Here is a 9,160-nt window from a genome sequence, read left to right as displayed (position 1 = left end):
GTGCTTTAGGTCTACTTACAGGTATGAATTATTCTATTAATCCACTGTTTGTCATAATAGCTTTCCTTTGAGGAATTGCAAGCAATTCGTTTTTTTTTTAATGCTACAGTTTTAAGCCCTGAAACAAAATACCAGGGCTGTAGCTCTCACCATCTACCCATTAAGTTCAATTTTAAGATTTTTTCTTATGTCTGGACAATTTGAAGTGAATAATGATCTAATTTTTGTTCTTCTTGTACTATGAAATTTATTCACCTAAATAGTAGGAAGCAGCAAACCTGTAAGGAAGTTTGCAAATGTACCTTGAAGTCATAGATCATATGCTTGTGCACAGATGGTTCCCTACACATGATCATTATCCTGAGACTTGCAGAGCTCAGGACAAACCTTCACTTTTTCAAGGACACCACAAATCATGACTAGATCCTAGTGTTTGACATGGATTTTTGCCTGAACAACGGCGTAATGAACTCAGGAGCTACAGATGGAAAAGTCATCTAGCTTTAGCTGAGACCAAAAACATAGGGATAGACTGGTCCCTTAGAACCACTCGGAAGGGAGAAGTTTTGTTGCCAGACACACGAGTTAATGAATGCCTCATTTCTGCAGCCACCTCCTCACAGTACTTCAGCTTGGGTTAGTGCAGAAAAAAACTTATTAGCCCGAGGATATTTGTCACGGTGCTGTGAAAAAAGGTTTAGTTACATGTTTTTTAATTTGATGCCTTGAGTTGTTTTTTAAAACCTGCCTTCATCTTTTATTATGCCTATTTTCCCCTTTCAAGAGACATTTAAGTAGCTGCTTCTCTATTCCTCTATAGCAGTCAGCAGCCTGCTTATCTTCAGAAGGGAGATGAATCTCTTTGGAGGGAAGGGAGTGGATTGTGTTGTATGAACTCTGGTAGATTCAGATGAGCGTGAGGTGAAGAATAACTGAGTGCAGGCAGCCAGGATGGGCTCTGTGGGTTGAAAGCCCTGGGAAACTGTATTCAGCTCTCTGTTTAACAGAAGGAAATGGTTGGAGCCCAGAGCTCCTTGCTGCTCAAGTACCTTGGTGCACTTGAGAAGTGAGGACTTGAAGTGGGAACTCCATCCTCCTAGGTGTGATACAAAGAACTCTGGAAACTGACATCTGTAGCCCAAAACTAAGGAGAAAAGACTTCAAACCCACCTTCCTGTGTGTTGCTGAGTCACCTCCCTTCCCTCTCCTGGCTCACAGAGCAGTGTGTTGGGTGCATAGGTCTGCAGCAGATGTACTGAGTGACCTTCCTAGGGCAGCATCTGCACATCTCTCCGTGTCATGGGATCATGGAATCATTTGAGTTGGAAGGGACACTCAAAGGTCAGGTAGTCCAACTCTCCTGCAATAAACAGGGATAGACATGTATCAGCTGTAGACATCTACAGCTAGATCAGGTTGCTCATAGGCTGGCCCAGCCTGACCTTGAGTGTCTTCAGGGATGGTGCATCCATCACATCTCTGGGCAACCTGTACCAGTGCCTCATTACCCTTAATGCAATTTTTTCCCCCTTATATCCAATCTGAACTTCCCCTCTTTCATTTTGAAACCATTTCTCCTTGTCCTACCACAACACATTCTGCCATGGAGTCTGTTCCCTACTTCCTTATAGCTCCTCTTTAGATACTGTATCTTTTTTGGTAAACATGGTGATCAGTGAGCAATGGGAGGCTTGGGCAAATGAGTATTCCAGCATGCTACTCATCCCAACTGACCTGCCATACGTGGCTTTCAGAACACGAGGTTGCTGCTACCTGCCTTAATGATGACAATAATCTGATATTCTTTTCTACAGTGGTGCCAGTTTCTATGGTACTCGCAGGAATGATGTGTGTCAGAGACTGCTTATCTCTGGTTGAATTTGCCTGAAAGTTTTGAGTTCCAAAATGAGGGTGGGGGTGGGGAGGAGTGTGCAGGTGGGAGCTGGAAACTGAACAGACGCTGATGTTGTGTGAAATCTAAGGACTTGATGACTTTTGAGGTCCTTTCCAACCTGAGTAATTCTATGATTCTATGATTGTAATGAATAAAATCAAAATTGCTCTCTTTCAGAAGGAAGATGTGAGAGCTGCTGCACTGAAGCACAGGATGCTTTTGAGCTCTGTAAAAATAAAGGTCCCATAGATCTGACAGGTGTTGCAGATGCTTTAGCTCTTCTTAATCTGCAGATGCTCTGCCACCTCTATGAGCCAGTGCTGTCTTCATACCAGAATGCTGCTTATTTTTCCTAAAAGCTTTTAAAAAAAAACATACTGCATTTGCAACTAACTCTTCAACCAGGGTCTTAGTTTCAGTGCTAACTAGTCTTAACCAGCTACATTTCCACAATTATCCATCCCTGGGCTCCTGAGTGACGGAAGAGGGAAGGGAAGGGAAGGGAAGGGAAGGGAAGGGAAGGGAAGGGAAGGGAAGGGAAGGGAAGGGAAGGGAAGGGAAGGGAAGGGAAGGGAAGGGAAGGGAAGGGGGCTGCTGTTTCCCTGCTGCCGTTTACATGCAGTGCAGGCAGAATGATCAGAGTGCTGGCAGACCGGGCTGTGTAATCACACGTTTCTAGGAAGTGTGTTATCTCCACGGGGAGCTGAGTCCATTTGGAAAGGAGGAGGAGGAAGAGACTTCTTTTTTTTTTCGGATGAGGTGAAAGGGGTCAGTGCGTAACCCAGCTCCTGCTGCAATATGCTGACAGTAATCATTGCTGCCAAGTGAGCACCGCTGCTCCCTGGTTCGGGCTCCTCTTGCTCCTGTCTGTATTATGCAGGCGTGTGCTTTCACAAACGGGCAAAGCAGGGCTTTGCAAGAAGAGAGAAGCAGTTTGCCCGTGTGGGAAGCGGTACGTTGCGATGTTTGACGCTGTTTCTGTGCTAGCATTTCCAGGGCAGAGAGGAAGATACGGGGGCACGGCAGTTATACCCGACCTGAGCGTGTATGTAGATAGAGGAAGAAGAACGGCAATTAAGAACCAGCTAATTGCAGCTTGCGGGGCAGGGGGAGGATGGCTGGGACCTAACTTGTCACGTAGGTGTTTGATGTGTCCTCGCCGTGGCGGCGTGCATGCGAGCTTTAAATACCCTGCAGCTCCCGTATCTCCTCTCTGCAGCGAGCTCTGCGTTTCATTCTCCTCTTCTCTCCGGTGTAAAATTTGGCCTAGCTTAAGCCTCTTTCCCTGACTGAGAAGGTTATTCCCTTCCCTCCCCTCCTCCCCACCCCCTCGCCCATCCTCCCCTCCTCCTGCCAACGCTCTCCGACCCCGATTTGGGGTTTCTCTCCCTGCAGCCAGTCGTGGGCTCTGTGGATGCCGTGCCGTGACGGAGGGCCGAGGGCTGAGCCGAGGATTTGCATGTAGGAGGAGAGGCGATGGCCGTGCAGCGTGCACCCGAGGCTGCTCTCAGCCTGCTGATGGTGAGTGCCCGCTGCGAGCCGGTGGGGATGGAAGGGGGTGAGGGATGCTGAGCCGCAGGGATGCAGGGCACAGCATCCTCAGAGTTCTGCATGAGCCTCCCCTGGGCTTGTGCAGGTCCTGGGGAACTTTGCGAAGGGCTCATCTGGAGCTGAGGTGGAAGTGCCCATCCCACAGTATTTACAGTGCATCCCGATTGCCATGGCAGGAATCTGAAGTCACCTTTCTGCCCGGTGCTTGCATGCGAGATTTACACTGCGCTGTAGATGTTTCCTTTTGCTCCTGATATCACTGAAATGCAGAGGGGAGCTGGGCTTGTGCCTGCAGCCAGGTGCTCGGGTGCTGTGTCACTGGGGGACCGCTGCTCTGAGCCGCCGTCGCCATTGGGCTCACTGCAGCCCGTGTCAGACTGCAGACCTGGCGATGACTGGCATTTATCTGAGCTGTTTGCTGCAACGTGTTGAGCTACTGACCTACTTCCCCAACTTCTGCATATTAACAATAATTCAAAGAAGATTATTTAGCAGAGCACGTGGCTGAGTCCAGATACATCCTCTTGTCCTTCTGCAATTAAAAAAAAAAAAAGCCCTTCTGGTGGTGTGTTGGAGGGTTGTTCAGTTTCACTGTTTCGGGGTTTTTTTTTTCCTCCTTTACTCTTGTTGCCATTTCCTATGTACTGGCATCAGGAACAGTTTTAGTGTAAGATCTCTGCTGGCTATTTTCCTGCTTAAATGTCACTGTAATGCTCCTGCTGGAGAGCTGTTATAAGCAAAGAGCATGTGTGCGCGCACACGAATGCACATATATGTATTACACATATCATTATAATGGATCTCTTTTCCGGTCGCAGTAGGAAATGGTCCCCAGCACTCAGGGACATGATGAGTTTTGCAAGGGCACGCCGCAGGATCTGTAGTGCTCAGGGCTGGTAACGAAGGTCGAGTTGAGAGAAGCAAATTCTATGTCCATTACTCAAAATGCTAAACATGCTATTAAACCACCACACGGCTAGTTTTGTATTTCCCAGGGACCAATGTGCTGTGTAAGCTCACTTAACTTCCTCTTGCTTGCTTCTGGCCTTCCTGGCTTTTTAAATACCCTCCGTCTTTTCCTTGTTCAAGGATAAATTGATGGGTGCCTGCCATCCATTGCCATATATGCTTTTAGTTTCACTGTGCTCTTAATTTCAAGTTAAACCTCTTTCTCTCCATCCCTCATACATATTCCCGGAGCTGACTGTCCATCAGAGCTGATGTACCCACAGCATTTTTCCCTTTAACTTTCTGTAGTGCACAGCCTTGTGCCAGTGGCATTCTGTGGTCCTTAGGGTGGTTTCAGCTCTGGCCTGAAGCCTGGATCCCTTGGATCTGTTCATCCTGGGCAAAGACCTGGGCAGTGTTACTGTGGTGTGTCAGCCCCGTGTGGATGCATTGGGTCAGAGGTTCCTCATGGATGGTTGGGGTGGCGGTGGAGGGGATGTACTCCTGGGCTTGGAAAGGACTTGTGTAACTACTCGCCGTGGAATCACCTGGTACTAGAAGTTTATAATGGGTGTGAAAAAGGTGGTTCAGGACTTAAAATGATTCATCTGTTTGGTTTTTTTTATTCCTTGGATTTTCTTGGGCTATGAGTCAGTTTAGTTAACCAGAGAAACCTGGTCGTCTCCACGTGGCTTTAGTTGCAAGCTGGAGCAGGCTTCCCCAGAATCAATAATAAATTCTTGCATAATTCATCCCATGATGAGCAGCTATAATGGCATCTCTTCCAGAACTGCCACTCTCCAGAGATTAAAGGATTAGACGTCTTCGGGAAGTCCAGAGAAGTACCTTTTAATACGCTGATGGGCTTTCTCCACTCAGACAGCTCTCCTTTAGCAACGAGGAATACTTCAGTACAGCATTTCCCTTGCAAAACCATGTAGAATAGGCATCCAACTCTCTAACTTTTTTAAGACATATTTGGCAGCAGCATTTGACAGTGCTGCATCACATTCAGTCTGAAAATATCCCCTTCTTGATGGGTACTGCAAAGCACTTTGCAGGTTAAAAAAAAAACAACCTAAGGTTCAAGGCCATTAATTGACTTTATACTGGAATTAGATGCACGGAAGTGTGACCTAAATTAGGAGTTTGATCATTCAGAACTCCTTTTTGGTCAATTAAGAGAGACAGACATCTCCAGGAGATGAGGTTTCCTTTAAATAGAAGAATCATGTATAGAACATAGGTGTCCAGCCTCAGTTACAACATAGGTATCCAACATCAAAACATCCCAGCAGAGTTGTGCATGTCATTGCTGAGTCTCGGCCATGATGACAGCTCACAATACCTTGCCTGGTGTATGTTACCCAGCTCATGGAGCTAACAGGGCCTAAAGCAGCTCCCAGACCAGCTGCTGCCATGTGCAGACAGAATCCCATTAAACCAGTAGCCTTAAGTGGATGGGTCTGACTTTGGTTTAGTGACATAAATGTTGATGAACCAAAGACCTTGATTTATCTGGATTGCATCTGTTTTTATTTTGGTCTTGTTTTCTAGCTTGTTTAATACTTAGGTGACTCTTCTTTCTTTTTTTCTTTATGAGAAAATTCTCTATAAAGGAGAGTTTCAGTCTTAAACATGTACTTTCCGAACATGTTCTTTTTATACACAGACTGCAATCTGACAGTAGAACTACATTTTGTCTCTTCTGGTGTCTGAGATTTGCTGCAATTAACTCTAGATTGTGCCTGGCCATGCGGGACCCCTGCCTCTACCTGGCTGCAGTGATCAGAGGGGCACAGGTTCGTTCGTCACGGGGGAAATTGGGCAGAGCCGTGCCCTAAGAGCCTCTGCCTGTAGCATTATCTAATGCATAAAATGGGGCTTCCTCAGCTCCTGTGAAGCATGAAATAGCAAATACTCTGTCTTGTTAGGAACGATAACACCTGCTATGTTAAGATCATTAATGCTGATGGGAATCAGTGCAATTCTAGTTGCATTTTATGTCTATCTTATTAGTGTGCTGTAAAATTTTAAAGCGACAGACATATTGATTGTATAAATTTTAACAGCACAGTAAGTTATGATTCCTGGTGTCTCTCGAGACAACATTACTGCTTGTCACGAAAATATCTCTTAAGGTCTTTCCCTTCAAACTGCTGTAGGTTATAGCAATAATGCTAATTAATGAGTGTTAAGTGACAACAGAGGTTCAGATGAGCAAGATATACAGCTTGGCATATACCAATTAGTCCAAAACATTCTTAAAATGGAACATAAGAGCAGCACAGTTTTCTGTTTCCAGAAAATGTGGTTCAAGCCAGCTTCTCTCACCCTCTCCATCAAGTTGAAGCTTTCTCTTGTTTATAACCCAGCCTTGCCCTCCCTGGTCTGTATACATAACATTTTTCCTTCGAGAAATAACAGCATACCATTTAGGAAAACAAGTGCTCTTAGAAAAGTAATGGTGACTGCTCGTGTTTGGAGGACTGCCTTTTATTTCAGAGCACTCTGTGACACTCTTCCACGCTCTGAAAATTATTATTTGTGCCTGAGTTACATTCAAAGCTGATGTTAGGATACAAGTGGATCTGAGGTATCCTAGATAACCCTACGAGGTGGGAGTCAGCTAACTCTGGAGTTACAGGGGAAAAATGGTTTCCAGCAGGGAATTCAGAGGGTGAACTCAAGCTGTGTGTTCACATTGCTGCCCAGGATGAAGAGCAAGAAGCTGAATGACCCATGGTAGGGGCTGCCAGCCTTGACGATTCCTTGTTCCCTGACTGAAGGCATTGCAACAAACCTCAGAGACAGAACGTGGAGGTGTTTGAGCCCAGGTTCGATGGGGCCTTGGGCAACCTGATCTAGTGCCTGATTTAGTTTTTGGCAGCCCTGCCCTCAGCAGGGGCATTGGAACTGGATGATCTTTGAGATGCCTTCTAACCCAAGCTGTTCTATGATTCTAAGATTCTAACCTGCAGCAGGAGGCCATGTGAAAGCTGACCAATAGCTACACATTGCAGAAACAATTGCCCTCCCAGTGTCATTGCCCACTGAGTATCTCAGTTTAATGCTGTGCTTTCTGCTTCTCCTCTCGATGGGGATTGTCCTGGGTTGGTCTTCCATTTCATGATCAAAGCTAAACCAAGTCCTTAAGATAACATGAATCTTGTTAATCTGACCATTCTCATGAAGTACAGCACTAAATTCTGTAGGATCTCCCCTAAAAGCATTCATACGTACTAACTGTATTACTACTAAATCCCAGGAAGTTCATGCCTTAATTTTTTGACTTCTAAGCTGTTGGACTTCATTGTGCTCTGAATATTTAATAAATTACTTCATGGATTAGCTAAATATTTTTGGTATGCCCAAAGTTGAAGTCTGCCCTAGTGAAGACAAACTGGGAAACTGACAAAACAGGGCTGAGAAGCTCTACGTGTTTTAAAGCCAGAGCTGAAGACTGCCCCTTCCTCCCCCATCCCCCATACACACAACCCAAACCTCTGATCTCTCCCACTCAAATCTCTGGACAGATCTGCAGCAATGCAGCTTGGCTTGGAGGATCGTATCGAAACCTTTGGGAGCAGCAAGGTTTCACTGGAGAGATGAGGTCATTTTTTTCTGCCTTCCTCACCTCAGCCTTAAATTATCTTTGTGTTGACAGTATGCAAAAGCCCTTGACATTCAAACCTCCTGTCTGCAACCTCACCTTCAGACTGCACTGACCTGGGAGGCAAGCTGCAGTTGGCAATGCTCCTTCCTGCTTCTTTGTCACCCTTGCATGGGGTAGGAGTTGTCACAGTCTTTGTTGGACACTGAGGGGTGTGATGTGTCAGCTGCTTGTGCCCCAGCCACAGGGCCTGGCTGCAAGCGGAGCTGCTTGGGAATGAGCAACACCTTCCCTAAGGAACTGATTGCACAGCTGATGTCTGGCCCTCTCCAGCTCAACATCTGAAATGAGGTCTGTGGGGAGGACTGAACAGTGAGAGGAGGTGTTTATGCAGCCCTCTCCATGCTCCTGTTGCAGATATTTCTGCTGTGCAGGTGCGTGAGGTTCTGCTGTGCTTAGCCTCACAGAAGGCCCAGGCAAGAGGCAGTGATGTATGGTGGCACTCAGGGATGCTTGGGGGGAACCCTGCCTGCAGGATGCTCCCTGCTGCCTCGGCACTCATTTGCTAATGGGCTTCATGAGCAGCAAATACCTGAGCTGATCTGGTTGCTCTTCTGGAGGATGGGACAAGAGCGAATTATTACTCAGTGTAGCACTGCTTGCTACCTCGGCCTGCTAATCTAACTTTCTTAATGAAAAGATACTCTGAATTGTACATGAGCAATACTACAAGCCTCCATAAACTCAAAATAAGACTTCAAACACAGTGATTTAATTCAGCTGAAAGAGATTAAACAGCTCCTGGGATTGCTCTTGGTTTCCCTGTGTTGGATGTCACCTTTCACCCACCTACAAAATCATTATCCCTTCAATTCCACTGCAGCACATGCCATCAGTTTTCTTTTTCCTTGTTCCTCTGCATTTATGATTTCCTGAAGTCTTGAAATCTTGTAGGAGAATCAGGCCATAAGGCTTGCAAATTTGAATTCTCCCATTCATTGCTCCACTTTAAAACAAGAGTAAGTAGGATTACAGGTTTATTATCTCCTTTTTTTTTTTCATTATGGATATGACTGTGTCTTTTATTCCAGCTGCTCATTCTGATTGACTGATAAAATGTTCTTGTCAGAGATGCACAGCCATTGACTTTTATT

The 9,160-nt window shown here is 45.9% G+C and overlaps 1 protein-coding gene across 1 annotated transcript in view; it reads left to right on the top strand.

Annotated features, from left to right (window-relative positions):
• The first annotated feature begins 2,519 nt into the window (after nucleotides 1-2,519).
• FRMD4A (FERM domain containing 4A) overlaps nucleotides 2,520-9,160 on the top strand; it is a 358,105-nt gene continuing 351,464 nt past the window's right edge. Inside the window, exons 1-2 of the mRNA XM_015298894.4 lie at nucleotides 2,520-2,846; nucleotides 3,290-3,415. Coding sequence (XP_015154380.1) covers nucleotides 3,371-3,415 — 45 coding nt within the window. The 5' untranslated portion in view covers nucleotides 2,520-2,846; nucleotides 3,290-3,370. The remainder of the gene's footprint in view (nucleotides 2,847-3,289; nucleotides 3,416-9,160) is intronic.

Source organism: Gallus gallus, chromosome 1 (assembly GCF_016699485.2).
Source record: "Gallus gallus isolate bGalGal1 chromosome 1, bGalGal1.mat.broiler.GRCg7b, whole genome shotgun sequence".
NCBI classification, from domain to species: domain Eukaryota; kingdom Metazoa; phylum Chordata; class Aves; order Galliformes; family Phasianidae; genus Gallus; species Gallus gallus.
The sequence above is the reverse complement of the archived record's forward strand: the minus strand, read 5'-3'. Positions and strand labels throughout refer to the sequence as shown.